This window comes from Ambystoma mexicanum, chromosome 12 (genome assembly GCF_040938575.1).
Source record: "Ambystoma mexicanum isolate Mex_15411 chromosome 12, UKY_AmexF1_1, whole genome shotgun sequence".
Taxonomy (NCBI): Eukaryota; Metazoa; Chordata; class Amphibia; order Caudata; family Ambystomatidae; genus Ambystoma; species Ambystoma mexicanum.
Genome location: NC_090936.1, coordinates 155,550,400 through 155,574,910, shown reverse-complemented (window position 1 = coordinate 155,574,910; position 24,511 = coordinate 155,550,400). Strand labels below are relative to the sequence as shown.

The 24,511-nt window shown below is 46.7% G+C and overlaps 1 protein-coding gene across 1 annotated transcript in view; it reads right to left on the bottom strand.

The window, feature by feature from the left end:
• TTLL1 (TTL family tubulin polyglutamylase complex subunit L1) overlaps positions 1 to 24,511 on the bottom strand; it is a 500,816-nt gene that overhangs the window by 458,042 nt on the left and 18,263 nt on the right. Inside the window, exon 2 of the mRNA XM_069628218.1 lies at positions 734 to 850. Coding sequence (XP_069484319.1) covers positions 734 to 846 — 113 coding nt within the window. The 5' untranslated portion in view covers positions 847 to 850. The remainder of the gene's footprint in view (positions 1 to 733; positions 851 to 24,511) is intronic.

Genomic DNA, 24,511 nt, shown 5'->3' with positions numbered 1-24,511 from the left:
AAGGACCCCGAGGAGTTGAAACACGTGTCGGCTGACAACTTGTAAACACTAATTAAAACCACATCAAAGTAAACACTTTTTGTGGAGATTTCAATCATTTTATTTAATAGTGCAAGGTAACAGGGTTTAGACAAATGATAGAGATAGTGCTTGCGAGAGAGGGGGAGCTAGTGAGCTAGAACACATGACACGTGTGTGGTTGCATGGGGCAGCATTTGGGGACTTGCATTTCAACAAACCATTGTTATCAACAAGTCTGTTAACATTATGTTACAACACATAATGGAGGTTGTTTTTGAGTGGACCGGTACACAAAGAATCAATTACAAATGGTTGTGCGGTTTGGCACCAAGCAGTACAATTACTCATGGCAAATATATGTAACTTGAACGAGGAGCATCCAGCAAATATGAAGGGCAAAAATGGCATGAGGGGAAATTATTTGACGAGCTGCTGCAATGGCTTTAGTGTACCAGGGCACTTTGCCTCTACCTACACGTGCATAAAATAACACACAAGGAAATACATGCAACAGGCCTCATTCAACAGCAAGAACACTAATTAAGACAGTCAGTTAAAGAATGAAATAACTATTTAGCCAGTTTGAATATTTTAGGCTATCAAACTTAGGATGTGATAGAAAGATCAAGTATAGCACCTGTCTGTATTTGGGAGGATGGACTGTACAGCAATGCAAAGTTGCTGAAAAATGAGCAACAATGATGAATCTTACCAATAAAAGTTCCAGTCCTCGCTCTCCGACACTTGAATCCATCCTCTCTTTTCAAAGTTATTTATAAGTACAGACTTTTCGATATCAGTTACCCACTTTAGTTTACCTGCCATCTACCTGCAAAAGATAAACATATTTGTTCTTTCTGGCTAATGGAATGTAAGATTATAATTGGCAGAACAGAATTACTGGCATTGAGAAAGGTAATTTGAAACACCAGTGTACAACCTTGTTTTCTAAAATAGATCCAAGTTAGCAGTTTAAATCTCCAACCCCTAAAATGAAAGCAAAATATTTATATCTTCAGAGCATTATCAATTGACCGACACAGTGGTAAGGTTATACGTGCTTATTAATTGCTCACGCAAGAAAAACAAATTCATTTCCTCCCCATAGTTGCCATTTTTCATTCATTTAATTTTTTCTTCATATGGACCACCTGTCATAGGAACAGAATTAGGGTACTGTGATGAATCGGACAATGTCCTCACTTCTTTTCCCTGAGGTGACCCCCCCCTCCCATATTGCCGGGAGACGGCAGCCGCTACCTGAGCCTAACCCGCGGGACGGCTATATGAGGGAGGACTATCTAGGGGGAGGTACGCCACGGTAGAGTGACAGGACATTGTCGGAGGAAAGCAAATACACCCCCAGTCCTACCCCCACCCCCTCAGGGATGTTTCCTCAGTCACCATGACGGAATGGCATAGTGTTACACTCTTCCCCCACCTCCTAACAGATCTATTGTGGTTAATCCCCAAACTCCGATTAGGAAGGATATGTTGGCAACTAGGATGGGGAAGAGGCAGAGAGTAGTGCGGATCACTTCCCAGGAGGCTCAGTATTCCAGTCCTTTAAGTTATTCAGAAAGTACCCCCATAATGACTGACATGAGGAAGAGCAACAGAGTAATAAGGATTACAAAGACCGGGTGACCAACGCAGCAGAATAGTTGTTGGCAAATGAGTGAGCAAGACAGGAATTTCAAAAGCAGACAGGCTGCAGCTGATGAGAGGAAGGAGAGAAGGGAGCTGCATTCACTGAGCTGCTGCGCTGCCCGTGGGACCGCTGAACACTACGTTGAAGGCAAGCAAGCCGTGGTAGGAGACCGAGGGGTGAAACTGATACAAGGTTGGAGAAACCAGGGTGTGGGCGGTCCACTGCAGAAAGAGAGAAGGCATTGGGAACCGCGCACAGCGAAAGTAGACATAACGGGAGTGCAACGCTTGACAGGGCACACGCAAAGCCATCTGAAGATGTTTTCCAGACAATTAAAAGTCTCATCTAAACAGGTGATCCCCCCACCCCCCTTGCTCCTCCAGAACCATCAAGGACAACATTTGATCTCTCGCTCCAGCCTTGGGCGACTTCTGTAATCACTCCTTCACCACTGGCACTTTCCCCTCTCTTCTCAATCACTCCCTAATGTACCCCCTTCTAAAAAAGCTTTCTGCTGACCCCTCCTTTCTGGCAAACTATCACCCGATCTCTATTACTCCTTTCCTGAGCCAACTTCTCCAGGAATTAGCCATCTCCCAGCTAACCCTCCACACTGAATCTGCTGGTTGTCTCCAGGAGCATCAGTCTGGCTTCAGAGCAGTCAGAGGCACGGAAACTGCATTCCTGAGCACCCGTGAAGATCTGCTCTAAAATCTCTACTCTAGCTCTCCCTCTGTCCTCATTCTCTTTCCTCTGCTTTTAACGCGGTCAACCACAACCTCCCGATTAATCATCTTCACAAGATCTTTGGCATCACGGATCAGGCTCTGGCTTGGCTGACCACCTTCCTCCTGGACCGCCCCCTCCCAGGTCCACCTTGGTTCCTTTCACTCCACCACCTCGCTCGCTCTCGCTACATGTGGTTTTCCCCAAGGGCTCCATCCTCTACCCAGGCCTTCAACATCTATTTGGCCCCTTTGGCCCTCCTGAGCTCTACCTTCACCTCTAACTTTCTGTGTTATGCAGAGGACACACAGCTCTCCTTCAGGCTTCCCTCGGCCTCCTCCTTCTTGCTCATCCCTGACTATCTGCTATTGAGTCATGGTGCGCCTCTGACGGTCTATGCCTCAACGCCAGCAAGACGGAGATCCTTCTCATTGGGACCCCTGCTTTCCCTCTCCGCTTGGGCTCTCTGCCCTTACCCTCTGGTGAGGCAAAACACCTTGGAGTGATTGTCGACTCCACACCCTCCTTCTCTCCACACATCACAGACCTTGCTAAGAAGGCGAACTTCCAGCTATACCTGCTCAAAGGTATTCTCCCTTGTCTTACCTTCCCCCAGAAGCTCACTGTCACCAGAGCTCTGGTTCGCTGTAGGTTGGACTGCTGAAACAGCCTCTTTCTCAATCCGCCCACCTCTACTCTTCGCCTTCTTCAACTCATCCAGTACAGGACCACAAGACTTATCATTGGCCTCAAGCCCAGGGACTGCATCTCTCCGGACTTGAAATCCCTCCACTGGCTCCCGGTGACTGCAAGGATCAACTTTAAGACCCTCTGCATCGTCCACAAGACTTTACATCCAACTCTCTCTTCCTAAGTACCTTCTTCCTAGAGCCCTTCGTTCATCAACCTCTAACTCTCTGCAGGTGAGTCGCTTCTCCAAGCAGAGATTGGGGGGTGGACCTCTCTCCTCTGCAGGCGTCTCCCTTTGGAATGGCCTCCCTGCCTCTCTCCGCCTTGAGCCAGAGCTCCTTAAATTCCGTAAACTCCTCAAGACCTACCTTGTCTCCTCCCCTTTCTCTCTCCCTCTACCCGGCTAACCTTCCCTTGCTCCTGACCCGTCTGCTAACTGGCTGCCTGGGTGTCCCCAGAGTCTTACAGGACACCAGGCACCCCTGGTTAGCCCCCCTATACTTGCCGCCTGCCCCTACTTGCACTGCCTTCTAACTAACCTTGCACTACCAGGCTGGGATTGCCCCTTGGAGTTTCAGCCTCCCAGCACTTAATTCAGGGCCCTGCTGCTCTGTGTGATCTACTCCTTGTACCCTCTCCCCTGCTCTTTCTTGTTTGCGCACTTGGACAATCTCAATGTCACAAGGCATAGTAAGATTGTGGTTTTGTCCTCCATCAGTTCCCCCTGCCATGCCTTGTTGTGCTTTGAACTACTTGTGAATATGCGCATAATAAATTACAAATCAATCAAGGTCTGCATAATAAAGTCCTGGTAGGAAGGTGCACCAGGTGGAGTGAAAGTTAGGCATCTGTGTGAGAAGAGCAGGTGTCAGAGTGTCCCGGGTGAAGACCAAATACCTATTGTAAAGAACATCAAGGAAGGCCATACCCTTGCAATAATGAACTGTTGTGGAATTGTATAAAAAGAAAGAGCCTTTAGGAATAGACATTCCCTTGCAATTTGCCAAGTATAAAGGGGGAAGAAAGCTGATAGCCCAGGAAAAGTGTAGGGGAGAGAGGAATCCTCTTGGAATTTAAGCATTTCTTTTGAAGTGGTGTAACTTAAGATAAATAATCTGGGTAAGGGAGTTGATCTCTGAAACTGAACATTGTTGGAAACCTTTTTGTTGGATTTCAACTTTTGTGTTGAACTTGTACATTTGAGAACTTGGAAACCTCAAGAGTCAATTCCCTTACACAGAGTGTGAGGTCAGAATAGGATTACAGACATAGGACAGACCTTTTATTTGGACATCTTGACACGAGACAGACTCATTAGTTTTGGGAGGTAGGAACGTTCCTCATAGATTAGGCATAGTGAGGCATTTTCCAAGCCATTTTTATGTACATAAAGGTTTGTAACCACAAACATGTCTCCCCTGTGTCTGCGTCTCATTCCTGGCTCCGCACAGTGCATTTGCACCTAAACCATGTCACACAATGAATATTCTGCACACATCTTCATTCAAACATTGCGCACCGAACATCTGGGTGTAACTTACCAGAGACCAGTGCACTAGGTTGTAATGCTGTGCATTTCAAACAGTTTTAGCTGTCTTTTCTTTTTTATAGAACTAGAGGGTTTAGTACTTTGGACTAGATCAGCCTACTAAAATTCAAATGACCGGACAGACTTGACTGCTAAACTGGACATGGTTCTACTCAGAAAAAAAGATTGCACTTTGGCATTCATGGTAGTAAAAGTGAATGGGACAAAGTAGGTGTGTTACTTTGGTCTGATGACATGCTCACACCGAAATTAAGTATTCTTTCTGGAAACATGTGTAGATTATTTTCTGAAATTGTTGATCATTTTGGAATTTGGAGATAACAACAACAATCTCCCCCTGCAGCCACTAATCCAGTAGTTGCACACCCCCAACAACGTGGACCGAGCATTCCCCTTCAGTCCTCTTCCATTGTGCCATTTTATGGGCTGCAGAAAAGCTCTTGTGAAACGCCCATTTGCTGCAAGATGAACAGTGCCGGTGTATGGACAAACACTTTCGTTTGGAGCCAAAAACCACAGGTGGTAAGAAAGCGTGAACACATGCACTCTGGAGTTATTGGATTAAGGAGCAGCAATTTTGCTGCCCGTCAGGACTATAAAAGCCCAAATTCTGCATTAGGCCAAGATGCATCCCAACTAGTAAGGCGCTGCTACTCCATCTCAGAGGCTGCTGTTCTAAAGACACATCCTTCGTAGACCAATACTGTTGGAAATTCCTTAGGAGTTAGGACGGCCAAAAACCTGCAACTGCCACCCAGAAGCCTGTGTATAGCTAACACTTTGGAAGCCGGGCTGAAATGTTTGCCTGTCCCTATGCTCAGCGACTAAGCTCCAGAGAAATTCTACTTGACAGGCTTTTACTGAGGAGTCCAAGCAACTGAATAGGATAGTGGGACCACCGTATGTCATAAAATATGTATATCATGAAGGCTTACTTGTCTTTTCAAGGCGGTAACGGTATCCATAATTCCACTTCATTCTTCATTTCAATTTATTTGAATGTATCATCACTTCTGTTGGTAATCAATGTTATTTCACTTGTACACGATTGCTTTATAGTTGATATTTCTCTATGGTACCATATTGCGTCTTCCAACCAGTTTACACATTCTAAGAGGGTAGCCTCACTGTTCAGCCCTGCTACCAAACGGTGGTGCAACATGTCCCTGCTTTCACTCTAGATTAAGGACAGAATTGCTGTGGTCTATTGAACCAAAGGGGCACTGCAGGTATGCAGCACACTGGTGGGCTCTAGATCTCGACTTGCTGTTTCCAGTCTCTCAAATCTAGTCCTGCATTGCAGATGCTCCAGTAAGAGGGAGACTGAGTGGGCAAAACGCACTTGTCACAGTCTCCGCCCATGAGCTCTCCTGCAGATATGGTGATGCAAGTGCTTGTGCATGAGATGTTGATGTGTGGCTGCACTTCTCTCCTCTGGACACAGGTACCTCAATTGCTCTTAATAGGAACCACCTAAAACATGACCTGCACTCAGTACCCAGATACATCCGGACAGCATGCATCAACACAACAGACAAGTAATCTTGTACGTTCCTTGTAACCAAACACAGCCCACCTCTCTTCCAGATCTGGAAAAGCGCCAAGAGACCCTGCAAATAGCAGCGGAGCATAACATAAAACCCAAGAACATAATACTTAACAGGTGCTCTACCCCAAAGTTGCTGTGTCACCTGCTAGTTTGCGGAGGTGTGGTAGAGCTCCTCACCATCGAAGCTTTGACTATCATGATAGTAAATCATGAATATCTCCTATTTTAGCGTCCCAGTGGCATCACTAAAGGCGCAATTCGCATTTCTGAGGGGGTCCCAGATTTGCTATTTCAGGAGAGGGCAAAATACCTTCTGTAACATTAATCCCTGCGAGGGATACAAAACATGTCAGAATTGCAATTGTAGCACAATTAACCTGCATACGAGCGCGATACAAATAAAATATCAGGAGGGGTGAGGGTGACTGAAGGACCTCAATGAGCACACAGAGCAAGGACACTTACAAATTACTCCAGACAGGTGTTATATTAAACATATAGACTTTTATTACAAGGCCTTTGTAACACAGACTATAGCAAAGAATCACAGTAACACTAAGTAAACCAATACATCACACTCAATACAATATATATATACACACAAGACCAGGGGGTCAAAAAGGGATGACTGCACGAAATATGTGGACAACCTAGAGGGGACGAAAACAGGCAGTGCAGTTAATCTTTAGGCCCAATTCAACATCAGTTATTCACCTAACTAAGAGGCAGTCCAAGCCCTAAGAAGAGTGGAGCCTTGTGCTCAATAGTACATATGTGCCAATGCAGGGTCTCTTTAGGGGTCTCTAGCAGCTCGGGAAGGTGGATAAGATGATGAAGAATAAGTTCCCACTATTCAAGAAGGACCTCCACTTGAAGGCAGAGGCAGTTCAAGAGTTTGGGATGGAGTCGCTATTTCGCAATAGCTGTGGACAGCAGAGTGGCCTCCAGGGGACACTTGTGCTAAAGTTGGGCTATGGCGCTAGGGGCCACTGGTTGGGGTAATAATTACTCACTGGTCCCTGAGGCAAGGAGACCCAAACTTCAGCAGGTTAGTCCAATTCGGTTGCAGGTTCGACGGTGGCAAAAAGGACGTCTCTGCACCTTTTAGTTCCTGAGATCCAGCGAGGATTCCCAAATGAGACTGGCGATTTCTCCGCTTTGGGGGGATGAATCACCCCTGTTTCACTGCAGCAGGCTTCAGGGGCAGGAGGGTCATAAATGCAGCATACTTGCAAATGACGTCGCCGCAGCAGGGCAACACAGGTAACCGCGTTTACTCCGGTCCGGACGCACTCGTCTCACTTCTGACCTGGGAATGCCAAGTGTACGAAATTCGGTGTGAGGGTGCCGTGCACACAGAGCTACCAGTACACCAAGTTTCAAGGGCCTCCTCGAAACGACGGCGGAGACAGAGCAAAGGTCCTGCGTAAGCTGGCCAGCCCACTGGTTGGCCCAGGGACACTTACGAGAAAGGTTACTTACAGGTTTTGGTGAAGGTGCCGATAATAGTTGGTCCCATTATTCCAATGGGTCAAAGCATTTTTGCAGACTTTCTAAGACAACCAGATGCAGAGGGGTCCCACGGGATGACAGCGGGCTCAGGGTGCCAAATCTTCCACTGGTTCACCAGCGGTTCCTCGACTCAGCTTCGTAGTTGCAGGATACTTGGATCCTATCCTTTCTTCAGTGAGAACTCAGGAGATCGACTTGGTAGTGGTGTTTCCAGCCTCCTCTTATCCAAAGTTGCCTTTGCGCCAAAACGGAGAGGACCCAATGGGAGATTTGCTCACAAACACTCACTCCATATGTGGACAAATCACAGACCACGGTGGTCTCAGGCATTAAAGACACTCCAGGCTCTCCGGCACCCAAGATGTGTATTGGGACCAGACATCTCAGCCCACATCCTGGAGGCACACACACAAGGCATGCAGAAGCCCGCAAAAGCATTGGGATTTGCGGGAAAGTGCATGACCAAATAAGGACTGGCCCGGGTCGACTCGACCTGGGGAAGGTGAAGGGGCAAGATGGCCAAAGGACAGGACAAAGAACCTCGTGGCATGACCATTTTGGAGCCAGGCCACCAATTCATGCCAAACGCGGTTAACATGGCAGGAAAGGGTTAAAAAATAATTTGAAACGATAGCTGTGCACCAGTCTTGTCCCGGACACATCTCCACAGCTCATAAAAAGTCCAGCGAGAGTATCTAGGGCCTCTGGAAATTACTATAGACCCAAGTGTGCTGTATAGTAAGATACATTGTACACTTGTTACATATTGCACAAAGGTTGCACATGAGAAAAGGACTAAGGGAAACAAAGTCTCCCAGTACTGAATGTCTTAAGGGCATGTCAATTTCCCCATAAACAGTGAGCGAAAACCCAAAGGAGTACAGTCGAGGGCTGTGCTTCTCTGGCAAAGTCAGTTAGTGGTGGCTAAACAGCAGCAACAAGTTTGTGGGTTGACACATGGAGGGAAAATGACATACACATATGAAATCTTTCCTAACACATCAAGCAGCAGGTGGAGAGCTCTTTAGGCAGGCTTCAACCTCTTCGATCAGTAGTGCTCACGAGACCATTACCATAGCCGTTACCCCAGAGGGTAAAAAAGATAATTACTCTGCCATCTGCTGTAGACAACCACATAATAAGTGTGCTAGAAGACTGTTGGTGGAAGGAGCCTTTTTTAGATAAAATACTGCAAGTATTTTGAGGAGGTTTCGCCTGGTGTGCCATTCTATCCACTTCTTCCTTGGACTCAAGATTTTTTTCTAAATTGGTCAAGGATCCTCACTGCGTTTCCCTGTTTCACCTATCCTGGACCATAGGATCATCCTTAATCAAAACATTGATATGCATCAGTTTATATTCGATTGATGTTGATGTGTCCACTTAGTAGAGATGTAAATAATTTGCTTGGAGCCGAGTGCTCGCATCCGTCATCCTTGATATGTCCCCATCACTCTAGCGATAAATCAAAACATCGTGATTTTTTTAATATGTAAATTAACACAGCATCATAGATCCATCCGCTCCTTTTTTATAGAGAGGTCATCTCATTATGGAATCTCAGACACACCATGCAGCAGATGGATATGAAGCAGTGGTGAGAGGCAAAGAGGACAAAATTAAGTGGAACAGAAAGGGACTACGATTGGTCTTAATTGAATTGAACAGCAAAACTCCAATACCTCAATATGCTCCCTTTCCACACCGGCCCATCTTGACTATGGCTAATCATTATGCAAAAAATACAAATATTACCTTAACTTTCACAAAAAACAATATGCCCAGTCCTGACATCAAAGCATTGTAAGGGTCAACACAATGGCGGCATTCAATGCTCCAGATAGGATTTTGGAGTGAGAGTATTTTACTCCCAATTTTTAGATTTAGAGAGTAAATCCAATTTCACGAGAGTAAAAATGATTTTCCTCCTTTGTAAGGGAGTACAAAGTGTCTGACAACTATCCAATTTGTGTGTAAAATTAAAACTTTGTTCGAAAACATAAGTGACAAAACAGCTGTATTTCAAAGTGGTTCAAAATAATTTATTGCAGCCGTGGGAAACTACCCAGCTTCATCTTCATGATACTTGGGCACAAACTTTGTTGAGAGTTACTACACATGGAGACCACCAGGGGGCGCAGGCAAGCTGGCTGCCTGAACGCGAAGCTTGTCCCCAGCCTCAAACTTAATATGGAGTTATAGTGAATAGCGGTCCCTAACCAGCTTTGGGGAGTTATGCTCCCGGCGACGGAACATGCAGTCCTCCAGGAGGGGTGAAAAAGAGGGTTTGGCGCTGCCCCGGGCTTGGTGTCTGAGCCCCGGAATGGTATCTGACGGCCTCCTACAGCCCGGGAACCGTGGTACAGTTACCCGCATCACACCCGGCTCTGGCGGGTGTGGCGTGCCAGGCAAGGGCAGCGGGTCCAGAGGTCTCTCCTGCTGTGTTGGAGGTCGAGGAGTGGCGGGCCCCCATGAGGGACCCTGGAGTAGCGGTGGGGGTACATGGAGACTCCCTCCCACCCCCAACAGAGTTACAGCCTGCTGGCGAAGCTGACGTGGATGCACGCCTCGCCGGACATGGGCGGGTGAAGAAAAGGCAGACAAGTGCGGCCAGTTAAAGACCAGGCCGCCTGGTGAAGTGCATCAGGTGATGAGCCAGAGGGAACCCTGACCATTTGGAGTGAGGCTGACCTGGCCACCCCCCCCACCCACGTGTGAGAAGCCAGGAGGAGGTCTGTAACCAGCGGGGGCCCCGCGGCAGGGCGCTCCTGGGCAACGTGCAGCAGCGCACCGAGGAAAAGACCCGAGACCATCTTTCCACTCCGCCGCACTCCTCCCGCACCGACTAAAGAGGGGAAAACATCCCGGGGGCAACGCATTGAGCAAACTGATGTGTGGAGGGGCACAAGGTCCGAGAGAGGGAGACTCAGAGACCCTGCACCACCCCATAGACTGGCAGGGGTGTGGAATGATATACAAAAAGACACATGTTGGTGACACCAACACCCAGAAGGGGAATAACGGCCCCGTGAGGCTGAAAAGTGGGCCTTCCCACACATGGGCACTCCCCAAGCCAAGGGGAGAATTCAGGGAAGGAGCTGTCTTCAAATGGGAGAGAGGTGGGGGCCTCTCTTGCTGATTCTGCACCGCTGGGGGGGGGGGTGCATCATCCTGGCAACACACCTGGGGCGGCACAGACCACCAACTAGGCAACAAGATATTAATCTGCAAGCGACCAGCACGAAGAGGAACCTTTGAGGTTAGAGAACTGAGTCACAGTGCCTACGCGTCATAGCTCAGTCTTGGAGACATGGCTGCTCCCACCCCACCACAAAGAGTTAGGGCACCTGCCTTGGGAGGGTGGGGTTTCTGGAGACGGCTTGGGCTCAGAGGGACCCAACGCCGGAAGAGAGATATCTGTCTAATGGGGGAGCTGGAGTCTGGGCACCTCGAGGTCGCAGGAGAAGGGGGAGTGGGAACCCTAAGAGCTGGAAGGAGACCCTGGCAAAATTCCAGTTTCATACCGCAGATACCACGATGGAGGCCGGGGATGCCCCCACAGCCCCGGGGTAGCTGAGCTCCATAAAGATGGACATACAGACCATCCTAGAGGAGATTGGAGGTATGAGGATGGACATGGGGGAAAAATTGGCAAATCAGCCAAGGTGACCACCCTAGAGGACAGAATGGACGGGGTCGAGGCAAACCAAACCTCCATGGGGCTCTTGGAGATGTAGATGGAGGCCCGTTTCATGGAAATGGAGAGACATGAAGAGAAGTTACGTCTCAAGGTAGAGGATATTGAAAACCGTGAGAGAAGGAACAATCTCAGGATCTTCGGACACATGGAGGAGGAGGGGGGGGGGGGGGGGGGGGAGACCCCAGTAGGCATGGAGCTCAAGGTACAGGACATAATAAGGATGGTGCTAGGCTTGGGGGAAGACAATCGGGCCACAATAGACAGAGTTCATCATGCTGGAGGTGGAGCCCGGGGACCGTGGTCAGTCCTAGCGTGTGTGCACTACTATGGCGATAAGGTGAAGAGCCTTGAGAAGGCAAAACGTCTGAGGGAAGTTAACTATGGTGACTCAAAGGTGACCTACTTCCAGAACCTCTCGGCCAACACCTTGCTGAGGCGGAAGAAATGTGGGGCCCTCACCAGGTGACTGCAGGAGAAGGGGGTAAGGTACCGCTGGGGCTACCCCTTCCCACTGGTATTTGAGTGGGAGGGGGAGAGGCACCACTTAGTGGCAGTAGAAGACATAGAAAGGGTTGTATAAGACCTGGTTGGCAGTCGGGAGGGTCCCACCTCGGGTGGCCAAGGAGTGGACCCCAATCGAGAGCTCCGGAATTGGTGCAAGGAAAGAGGGCGAAAGGAGATCGAAAATCCCAGAAATGGAATACCCCTCCTTCTCGGAACGCTGATGCCTGAAGAGGACACCTGCAAACTTACATTGAGCACTTACATCTTCTGCAGGCAGCTCTGGTCAGGACTAGGGGCCCTGATGCTTGGCTGTGGTTGGCTCCGTTTTGGTTGCCAGACGTGTGGTCAAATGATCAGCTTGATAGTGATTTGAGTTGCTGGAATGGAAAAATGTTCCTGGAGGTTTGGGGGGTGAACTATTGGTGAGGGGGGGTTAGGGGGACCCGGGAGTTGGGGGATCAGGTTTGGGGTTTAGTTCAGAATCGGGGGGTTAAAATCCTCCCATAGTTGTTTGGCTATGGTATGGTGGAATGACCACTAAACAGGTGGTCCAAGGCAGGGGACTAGTCCCTGATGGTTCGACAACCATGCTCAGCAAGGTAGGGGGTGGGGTCGGACACCTCGACTTAAAGTAGGGGTAAGCGGTGCGGACAGCCCATGCAATTGGAATCAATACATTGGAAGGGTTTGGAGCCCAGTTGGACGCGAGAGGAGTAATGGGCAAAGGGTGAAGTGGGGGAATGGTTGAAGGGGCAGTTGGTATGCTGAATGTAAAGGGTTTGAACTCTCAAAACAAATGATCCCTGACTAGTAACATGTTATGCAAACAAAAATTAGTGGTCCTCTTCGTACAAGAGACGCATGTTTGACAGGGGGCGGAGTCACTGATAAAAGGTAAAAAGATAGGAAGGAATTTTTGGGCTTCTCATAAATTATCTAAAAAGGAAGGGGATACTCCTTGGCAAATCGCTCCATCTGACAGAGATTGAGACCAAGAGGGGTTTCATGCGGAGGTTTCTAGGCATAAAAGGCACATGCGAGGTAACGCGGATCACACTCGCGACCCTCTATGCACCCAAAGTGGGACAGTGGTGTTTTTAGGCCAGGTGTTTAGGGTGTTGGATGGGTGTGCAGATAGAGATGTGATGTTGGGTGGGGATTTCAATCTGATACTGGACCCCAAGCTGGAGTGGTAGTCAGTGAAGGGTTCGGGGATGAAAGGGGTGACTAAGAACAATCTCCCCCTGTGAGACCTTTTGGAGCACCACCTCTGGGTACACGTGTGGCGTAGATCCTGGCCGGAACCAGGGGCTATACCCTTTTCTCCTCCCGCATCAATCATACACGAGAATTGAACTCCTGCTGACAACGGGGGAGGCGGAGGTGGGAGTGCCAAGAGCAGGGGCCATTACGTGGTCAGACCACAAACTTGTAGTGGTCGATTAGCGGCTACCAAAGGCTTTGCAGTTTTAAAGGTGGCGATGTAATGACACTCTGTTGAGAGACCAAGTGTTCAAGGAGTTTTTGAGGAAGGAGATACAGGCCTATTTTTAAATTAACAACAATGGGGACACGGACAGGGCGACAGTGTGGGAGGCAGCCAAGGCCACCTTCCGGGGGTTGCTCTTTGCGGAAGGTGCCCGTAGGAAACGCAAAAGGGCGCTGATCGAAAGTAAGCTCTGAGAAGAACAGAGAGCTTTGTGCGTATAGGAAGTGAGAGTTAAGAGGCAGGCATTTCACACAGTCTTAAATGGAGAGGTTGTCAAGAAGACGAGATACACCCCGCAGAGGTATTATGAGAGGGGAGACATAGTGGGGACCCTCCTGGCAAATAGGACAAGAGGTTTTAGGGTGGATAAGAGGGTAGAAAGAATCCGGGAGATAGGAGGATGGGTGCAGAAAGGTGGGGAGGACATAACGGAATGCTTTGCAAACTTCTATAAGGAGTTCCATGCTAGACAGGTGGAGGAGTCGGTGGAGGACACACAGCAATGGGTCCAAGGAGCATGAGTTAGATATCGGCCTTATACTCCGAGCTCACTGCTAGAGTTGCAATTAATGGGAATTAATCAGGGGCCTTTCCACTAGGGAGGGGTACACGCCAGGGATGCCCACTATACCCGTTTATATATGTGTTGGTGATGGATCCATGGGCGGTGTTGATCAGAGACAATGGGGAGATTAAGGGCGTCATGGTGGGTGGGATACAATGCAAGTTAAGCCTATTCAGAGATGATGCACTACTATATATTTCCAGGCCATCCCAATTGGTCTCCCACGTGTTGAGGAGTTTGGAACATTACTGGAAGCTGTCAGGCTTTAAGGTCAACTTGGGGAAATCAGTGGTGTTTATATCAAAAGGGGTTATCGGATGGAGAAAGGGAATTTGTGGCAGGGCTTCCCTTTAAGGTGCAGAGGAAAATGTTTCGCTATCTTGGGAATTCAGGTGAACAGTGCCCGAGGGACCTCTTCGCCAGCAACTTTCTCCCCCTTTGGTCGGCAGTGAAGCGAGACATGGAGAGGTGGGCAGGGTTGGGGTTATCGTGGATGGTGTATCTAGATTCTATAAAGATGGTGGTCCCCCTCGATCCCCCCCCTAGTTCTTATTCCTGTTTCAGATTCTACCGGTGCCTGTGTCCAGGTCTTTCTTAATGGAGGTGAAGCGAACCATGTTGCGGTTTCTCTGGGCGGAGAAGAAACATAGGCTCTCCTATGAGACATTAATTAGGCCGAAAGAAGAGGGGGGGGGGCTGGTATTCCCAGACTTGGCGACGCATTACAAGGCGTCCCAGCTGAGAGTTCTGGTGGATCATTTCAATCCAGGGTCAGGGAAACAATGGGTGGGAATGGACAATGAGATATTGGCCCAGGTCGCGTTGGACGAGTGGTTGTGGGTTCCCAAAATCTGCTTCCCGAGGTGAGTCCTGCTCCACCCAATGCTGGAGGTCCTATGGTCTGTCTGGAAGGAGGGAGGTGAAAATAGGTGGCTAATGACATGGCCATCGCCCTTGAGCTGTATCTGGCCGCCCCCACTCAGGGTTTGGATTGAGGAGCCATTGGCGTTCCAGCCTTGGTATGAGGCTGGGGTCAGCATGGCGGGACAGCTATGGGTTGGGGGATCCTTTATATCTTTCAAGGGACTGGAGGAGGCCCTGGGTCTGCACAAGCTGTCACCCTTTCGATTCCTGCAATTAAAGGGGGCCCTGACCGAGGAAAGATGAGGGAGAATCTCAGGAGGGAGTTGACAGACTTCGAAGGGTTCCGGATTACACAGAAGGGGTCCAAGGGACTGATAAATAGACTGTACAGACTGCTTCTCCTTGACAGCCACTCCATGTTTTTGCTCCATCTATCCTTCCCTTGGCTACTTTGTTTCTCCTTTCTCACTTTCTGCTGCTCTGCCTCTCACCCTTAAGTGTTGCGATGCCACATTTTGCGGGCTGTTTCTCTATCCCTCTGGATCTCCGATCTCTGCATTCTATTGTTGCCTTTTCCCTCCTATATCTCGCTATATCTGTTGATATAACGCCTCTTCCTCTCTCATGTCATTACTCTGGCTATAGCTGATTTTTAATTTTCTCAGTTGTGGTTGCTACTGCTTTTGATTATCTTTCTTGCACTGTCTCTTATGTTATTGACCCGCTCTTCTCTTGTCTTCCTTTTCTATTTCCATCTCTTCTCATTAGCTGTTGATCTGCGTTTTATTTTACCGTCTCCAAATGTCTCCTTTGCTCCGCTTCTATCCCTCACTCCTATTGTGTATTTGTCCTGTTATTAACTCTGTTTCCCTTTTCACTTTCTTTGTTGCCCTATTATGTAGCTCATTGCTCTCTCTCCCTGTTGCTTGTATTCCTGTTTTGGATTGTCTAGTATGTTCTCTGTCCCTTCGCTACCTGCTACATGCCACATCTTTGTTCTTCTGTATTGCTTAGGTTCAGAGTTGCTCTTCCTCTCCTGTCTTTCTGTTTCTCTTTTAACATAGAACCATTAAATATCCAAAAAGCTGAAAATACCTTTTCAAGTTAAAAATCTAGTGCAGCTTTTCCATTGGGTGCTCCTTTTTTAGAAGTGTGCAAACATTCTTTTGGCCATTAGGCTGGGAATTATAGAGTTAGAGGTGTGTCTGACCAGTTGCAGCACTTGCTTGAATGCAGATGCTTTACCAACACTGTATGCTATTATATATATATATATACATATACACACACAAGAGCCCATATGAGGTGTGCTCTGATCCATTACAGGTATAGCAGCCTCAATGAGGTGTGTATTCTGAACCATTACAATCATAGCATCCCTGAAGAGTTGTGTGTTCTGAGATGTTACAGGCATAGCAGCCCAGATGAGATGTGTCTGACAAAACCATTACAAGTATAGCAGTCCTCATGAGATGAGCTTCTTCTGAGCCATTACAAGTACAGCAGCCCCAATGAGGTGTGTGCTCTGAGCCAATACAAGCACAGCAGCCCTGAAGAGTTGTGTTCTGAGGAATCACAGGTATAGCAGCCCAGATGAGTTGTGCGTTATGAGCCATTACAAGTACAGCATCCCGGATGAAAGGTGTGCGTTCTGAATCACAACATTTAGTAGTCCTTTTTATAAGGACAAAGTTAAGCAAACTGTGTTATAATTTAATGTTAACTGTATTTTAAATGAATATCTCTGATACAGACTCATTACCTCACCTATTAACATGATTTTAACTAACAGGTTACAGAAAAATATCTGCAGCAAGGTTATTGACCCACTGAACTAGCTGCCTCTCCCAACAGGCTGTTGACACTGAAAGGCGTCTACAGTTAGGGCACTGGCAGTTCCACGTGAGGCTTGCCTGACATAAATGGCTTGTCAAAAGTTCCAAGCCTGTTTGGACTATCCTACATCAGTCAGGAGATTCATAATGAGGCTTTGAAATGTGCTAGATTTTTGGCAGTGGGGCTCAGTAATCAGATGAGAGAAGCAGAAGTTTTGAAAAGATCAAGACCAAGTAGAAGGGATTGAAGTATATGACAGCAATGCCATCTTTGTGGGAAGAGCTCAGACACTGTTCTTGCTCTGTACTTTAGCTCACTGCAGAAAATGCCAAATCCTGTTTGTGCTTTCTTAACAGCAGCTTTGTTAAGAAATGCAGGTACTGTCTCAAAACATAGCAGTCCTGCTAAGAAATGTGGGCATGATGCAATTAGGCCTGCCGTGAATATTTGGCAATGTGCGATGACATGCGCACGGTGTAACAGCTCTGTTGATCAATTAGGCTATTTTCCCTGAATATATTGTAGTCCTTTTGAGGTACAGGTACAATCTGTGCCACTGAAAATATATACAGCGCTGCTTCTACCTGTATCCATTATACCGGCTTGCAGTGGGTGGTCAGAAAGGGAGTTAAAGTTCAGACCACATGCCTAGCTATGCAATTGGTGTGCTTCTTTGATGAAAAGAAAACAAAGTATGAAATGGCCAGGCTGCTGCAACTGCGCTGCCTCTATTAAAGCCAATTAAGCAAAAACGCAGCCCGTGTTTAAGACAATTTTCTTTTTACACAATACTACCTGAGATCTTTAGCAAAGTGAAAAGCATGTTCATGATTCAAGATACTTTAATAACACTGTAACCTACAAAATGCAGGCAGTTGAACAAAGTGAATAAAACACACATTCCCTTTTACATTACTCAGAAAGTATTATCTTGATAATTCTAACAGAGGAGTGTGTTAAAAAAAATTAAACCGACCAGGACTCATCCCAATTGGTTCTTTCAAGGAACTGTTTCGATTACTAAAGTAAAGAGTGGATTTGTGAGCTGCTGCTAGCCAGGCTGTCACCAGTGAGCTCCACAATTTATATATGCACCTTATCTGGAGCGTTGGCTGCATGTTTATTGCTATAAAACGTTATTAAAGAAATAAGGGTTGGTGAAACCCTAGCTATCCCTAATAATAGGAGGGGTTTCCCTGCCTCAAAGTAAAATCTAAGGAGTCTGTCAGAATGTCCAAAGAAAAAGTATGTTGTGTCAAACCCATTTCCAACCCTTACACTAAGAACTCAAATGAAGGGGAATGGCGATGACCTTTGGTTCAGAAAAATCCCTTTCTTCTTCTGAACGCGAGATTGAAAGTTCTTTTCCAAGTTCAAAATGATGCAAAAACAAACTTCCAAACGATGTGCAATCTCGAGACAAAAAGTCGAGTCCTCACAATGCCAAGAGAATCTCCCCATTCTCTTGGCTTTCTAAAATGTCCCCAGAGGTAGGACTCATATCCCCTGGTTTTTCTTTAGCTTCTTCAAAGTACTAAGAGAACATCTCCCTTCTCTTGGCTTTATATATGGTTCTTGTCAGCTTCTCTCACAACCAACCTGGTTCACTAACAGGCCAAGTACTGTGACTATGAAGATTACCAATGATCTAATCCTCAGTCCTCGTCACTTTGCAGAGCATTGCATGCAGCAAATTCAAAATGGCTGCAGCTGACTCGATAGGAGTTATTGCGGCTGGCTAATTCAACAGCAAGTGGTTTAAACACGATTAAAGAGGAGATGAGGGCCTTGCGCTTGGCAGCCCCTCAATACAGATTTGTATTGGACCTCTTAGCCATCGGAGGAGGTGTCTGTGCACGGTTTGGGACAAGCTGCTGCACCGAAAAAATATAAAATAAAAATATCGAACGGTGATGCCTCCAAGCCTTCAATGGAACACTAAGTGCAGCTATATAGAAGAGATATGGACACTGCAGAGAAAAATGACAAGCAAGGTCAGTGGAGTGCAAGCAAAGGACTGGCTGGACAGACTATGCATGGGTACGCACCTGACTTTCTGGATTTTTTCAAGTGACTTTACCCGTGCTAGTGCTCATTCTCATCAGCTTCTGCGTTGGATGGTACAGGGTGTGTATGGGTGGGGGAAGATTTAAACGGTTGGGAATAAACTGGGGGAAGATGACACTGTTGGAGAAAATTTGGATACATAAAGATAAAGTAGCTAAAAAGCAATGGGAGGCCCAGAAAGAGTTATTAATAAATTTAAAAAAGGGGGAATAATGTAATAAAGATGCAAGTTCAACGCAATGTACTTATCAGCTGCAAGACTTACACTGTAAAAGGAGAGGCAGCTCTTTCTCCCATCTGTGAAATAAAATCCTTAATAAAAATGAATCCATAAATACATGAGCACAGGTAAGTGTAACCAAACTTAGTGGTAGAACGTAAACGCGGTAATTAGGCCTTAAAAGCTTGCTTTTGCTTTAGACGTGTGTTAGCATTTTATGCGCCGTAAAGGCCACTGTGGCTGGTGATTTAGTGCAGAGTCTGCAATCCCAGGCCAGCGCTGTCAGAAGAACACAGTGGTTGCTATTTTTCCGAGGTCACAGATTAGCGCTCACAGGTTTCGCCAACTAATAAGTAATGCATGACCATTTTATAATTCTAAATCAATTATGAAATACAATTTTCGAATGGAGACGAAAAGAACCAATGCGATTTCAGATTGTCCCATAGGACATCTTCCCTAGGAAACGTGTTAGGGTATTCCCGATATGCAACAATTGTATGGTAGTATGTCCGAGATTCAAGGCTCTGATGGCGTCACGGTGGAGGGCCATGCTCATGGAAATCAGGATGAGGCGACCAAGGCAGTTGAATAGAGTTCTGCTGGTCATCTCAAATGTTTCAATGACTTAACTTTGTGCTGTGGGAATTGGGGGTGGATTGTGACATCATAGGGTATAATTGAGGGTGGTATGGGAAGGTACATGGACCGAATGGTCAATTGCAATGTATGTTTTTCTATAAGGGTTCAAAGTATGAAGTCCAATCAGTTCTGCGTGGGGAGATTTTTTCATGTCGCACGATCGTAAATGCTAATTATTTTATTGTGTATACAAGTTCTTAGTTTAGGGGAGTTTCTTTGACAGTGCCTTTTCATGCAGTTCTGTTCTGCGGTCTGTTTGAATCTGCTGTCCCAGCTGCATCTGGGGCCCTGAATAAAACGGCGTTACTTCTTGCACCAGCTTCAACCCCTTTGACTATTTTTAAATGTTTTGGTGCGTTTCATGTGGTGATCCCCCGATAGAGCTGTATGGTTAAATTCAGTGCAGACCCCTGCCTTCATGGTCTGCTGCTGTCAGGGTGCAATTCGCCTTACAGGTGAGCTAAAGGCTCAGAGAAGGGCGCTTGCTTCGAAACCCAAAACATATGCATCAATCTTGGAGCCTGCTTCAAGATTTGGTTACTCTCAGGATCTGAAATCTAACCCAAATACCTGCAGAAACACTTCTTCAGCTTTGCAGGTGCTCTGAGACACTATAAATGTTACTAACAAAGATGAACAAATCAACCAATGCCTAGAAGAGAAGAAAGCAAAGGTGAATGGCAAGATGGCTGCTAGCAAAAAGTATATACATTGAGCACCTGCCCAAATGTATTACACACAAGTCTACCACAAACTCACTTACAACATAGAAACATACAACATAGTGCATCAAACCCAGGTAGGGGTCATGCTACTCACAAGAGCAAAAGTGGCCCTACTATTGATCTGGTTGACCTAAAGCCCAGAGATTATGTAGACTAGCAATACGACTGCCTCTTACTTGGCATATCACAAGCATACTGGGAGATTTCAACATACGGTTCGAAAAAGAAAACAAGTACACAGCAAGCTCACTCTGTGCACTCCTGGAAACCTTGCAGTTCAAGCAAATAGTAAATGGATACACTCACGACGCCAGACACCCTGCATGCAATGTTCTGCAGGGAATAACTATGCGCATCCGTGCCACCTACACCAATGGTGTAGAGTGAGCACTAATTGATACCATTCTACATCACACGCCAAACCCGCCTACCGGCCTGGATAGAAATACTCCACACCACCAAGAAAATAAACCGCAATTACTTGGGCCTAGAGGCCCGACAACCCTTTGAGACGCACTGATAACAAACAAATACAACAGAAGACAAACAATTGGATCACCATGGCCCTTGACCAATTAGCACCAGCGAAAACATTCAAAGCAACAGCAGAAAAACTAGCAGCAAAACGATTTACAGAAGAACTCAAAAAAACTCCAAAAAAATAAATAAATTGCAAAATGGAAACAAAATGGAGAGAACAATACACCAGACAAGAACAAAATACAATACCAAAGACAACTCAAACTGTACAAAGCAACAGTCACAAGAATAGAATCGGCAAACAGTCCACAGAAAGAACTCTGCAAAATCAGAGATTTAAAAAAAAAAAACACCTCTTCCTGCAAAGATTACATCACCCCTACACAAACACTTTGTCACAAAATCACCAAACATTTGGGAGCAGAAATAGACGCAATACACGAGACCATCAACCTAGCCGGGGCAAATATAACCACTGGACCACAGACACCAGACTAAACACAGATTACAGCAAAACTCATCTGCGTAGAACCACTCACAGAGGAAACTTTCCTCACGCTGATCAAGGGCACCAAACTTGCAGGATCTCCAAGGGACACCTGCCCCCAGATGTCTTCAAAAGGAATCCTCAACCACAGAACCCCAGCGACACGCTTGCAGAACCTAATAAATCTATCACTCAAAAGAGGAACAGTATCGTCATCCTTCAAATCTGCATACATCAAATCACTGATAAAAAAGAAAAAAAAAAAAAAAAGGTCAGAAAGCACAGACAACCCAAGCAACCACAGACCGATATTCAACCTGCCTTACCCAGCGAAGATCCTGGCGAACCACATCTACAAAATCCATCTTACACACGCCTAAACAAAACAAACAGAATACTCGACCACGTTGGCTTCAGACCGATGAGAGGAACAGAATCATCACTTCTTTCAATATTGGAACGACCTGAAAATAAACGCAGATAACACCCAATCGGCCCTCCTTCAATTGGACATATCAGTGGCTTTTGACACAATCAGCGACGCAACACTAATAAAAAGATTGATGGAATGTGGCATACAGGAATCCAAACTAAAGTGGCTTACCTCATTCCTAACAGACGAAAGAAGCCACCAACCACCGTTCACCTCAAAAACCAAAAATATATCCTGGAGGGTCCCACAGGGTTCCAGCCTCTCCCATCTACATGTGCCCACTGATGAAAATAATTTGATCCCACGGACTCCCGTCTAATTGCTAACACTTGGAACAACATGCCTAAGGTAATTAGAACCACATAAGAGCATATCACCTTCAGGACACTGCTCAAAACCTGGCTATTCAGCAGATAATGACAACCTAGAAGGGACACTGGAAACGGATGGACTGGCTGCTGTAAAGAAGGCATGGTATCAACAGTAAGACAGACTAGTGACCACAGTTCAAGGGTGTTTATTTAACTTCAACAAGAGTGATAAACGCCCATCTAATCCTAAATCTACAGATGGGAGCAAGCTACGACCATCAAATAATAATAATGCAGTCCTAGTGGAGTCTCGTGAAAATAAAAGGGCCTCTAATTAAAATAAAAAAAAAACTATTGCCAATCCGTACCGCTATACCAGTAGTGTGGGGTAGTTTTCATGAAAAAGAAAGAAGTGTTCATAAAATGATAGGTCAGAACGTTCAGGCCGTTGGGCTCCCTTCCGCACGTTTTCAGCACGGGACAAGGCAGTTCACTTGAGCAAAACACACACTCTGGCTTCTTCGGCACAAGGGTACAGTTACATTACCAGTATCAGAGCTTTCTGTGCACAAGTCTCTTTAATTATCAAAGTCTCTTGTTTCAGAGGGCCTGACGTACCATAACAAATGGAAAGGTTTTTTTTACTTGTACTCAATTCGAGTGATTCACTCTTCACCCTGGATCCCCCCCCTCCCAGCCGGGCTCAGATCCCTTTTATACAACAATCGTTACTTTGGATCCCCCTCTTCCGGGCTCCGCTCCCCCTTTACAAGGTTCAGAGAATATTCTTTCTCGGGTGACTCACGGTTCACCCTGGATACCCCTCAGCTGGGCTCAGATCCTTCCTCTTACACAATTAGTCTCCCTCAGCTGGGCTTGGACCAATCTCAGTTTGCATCAAACTATCAAAGACTTTTGGATGTGCACAGGGTTTAGCTTGACCCGTTGCAGGACCACTTCAATCTCCAATTCCCTTTTCACAGTTGGATACCTAACAGAGACCTTTGAATGAGCACCCACGTGGCGCTGGACCACTCTGTCTGCGGTATCTTTCTTGGCCTCCAAAGTTCAATCACTCCTCTGGGTTTCAATTATATGCACGTCTCTCATCACATACGTTTCACACACTGTTCTCTTCAGCTTTCTTCATACGATGTTGCTGCTTGCAACCTTGGTTCTTACATAGGCTGGTCTGGTATCAGTCTCTTCGATTCACTGGCTGTGCAGTCTTTACTGGAGCCGATTTGCTGTAGGAGTCCAGGACAGTACCACAGCGGCAAATGCTCCTCCCCGCTTTGATTATCGACGGGGAGAGCCGCGGGTACCTCCAACACACAATGCAGGTTTCTTCAGCGTTGGTCCCTGGTATTGGGCTTCTTATTTTCCAAGGTTCACAGAAGTAACCATCTGAAGAGGTCAAGGGCACTTCCCTCCTTGCAACCCTTTCTGGTCTTGCAGTCTTTCTCCTCGTATTAAACTGTCATCTTGGAAATGATGCTTCCTCGTGTACTTTGCCTTGCTCAGAGTAGTGTGCATTTGTGCTCTGCCTTTTATCCGTGTGGGGAGAAGTGTGATGAAGTCAGGTGCGTGTAATGATCTGTAATTGCCTGACCATTGTATTGGGAGATGTCAGGTATACAGCTCTGGTGTTAGTCTGTTGTTGCTCACAACGAGTTGTCCATGAGAAAGGGTTTGTGCCGGGAAAGGGGGTGGGTAGATTTCCTAAGTATCCTAGATGGTAGGATGGGGAAAAGGTGTTAAAGGGAAGGGGATACTGCGTCTCACCATCCGGTGTCCCACTCACTCCCTGAAGACCTCTCATCCAGGTGATCCTCCCACACTGGTCCACCCCCATGAACTGGATGCAAAAGCGAGGTCTGTGTCCTGGCCACCTGGATGAGAGATTCCCGGGCATACCCTTCACCTATGCGATGTAGCTACATCTGTTTCAAAGGGAAACGGAGAAAGGAAATCCACGTTCCCTTGATCTTTGCCTCTTCGGTGCTCCACAGTTAAACAGTAGGGCTGCAGGTCTAAGAACTATCGGATGGCTTGAGGGTTAGAATCTTTTTGCTGGCTAATCCAAACTAGTGGAGAATGGTCCGTAATGAATGTGAACTTTCTTCCTAGGAGGTAGTATCTAAGGTGGATAATGGTCCAGTTGGTGGCAAGGGCCTCTAATTCCAGCACAGAGTAATCTTTATCAAGTGGAAAAGGTTTGCAACTCGTAAATAAGATGGGATGTTCCAATCCGTTGCAAATTTGTGACAAGACGGCGCCTAGCCCTGTAAGGGAGGCCTCCGTTTGTAACACAAGTTTCTTTGACAAATATACAACCTTTAGGATCGGGTTCTGGCACAGGGTTTGTTTTAGGTGTTGTAACATATATCAACCACATCAGTCTATTGAATTTTCTGGGGTTCGGCGTTCTTCAATTTGTCCGTCAGCCTAGCTGTCCTGTGCAAGAAGTTTGGGATAAACCTACGGTAA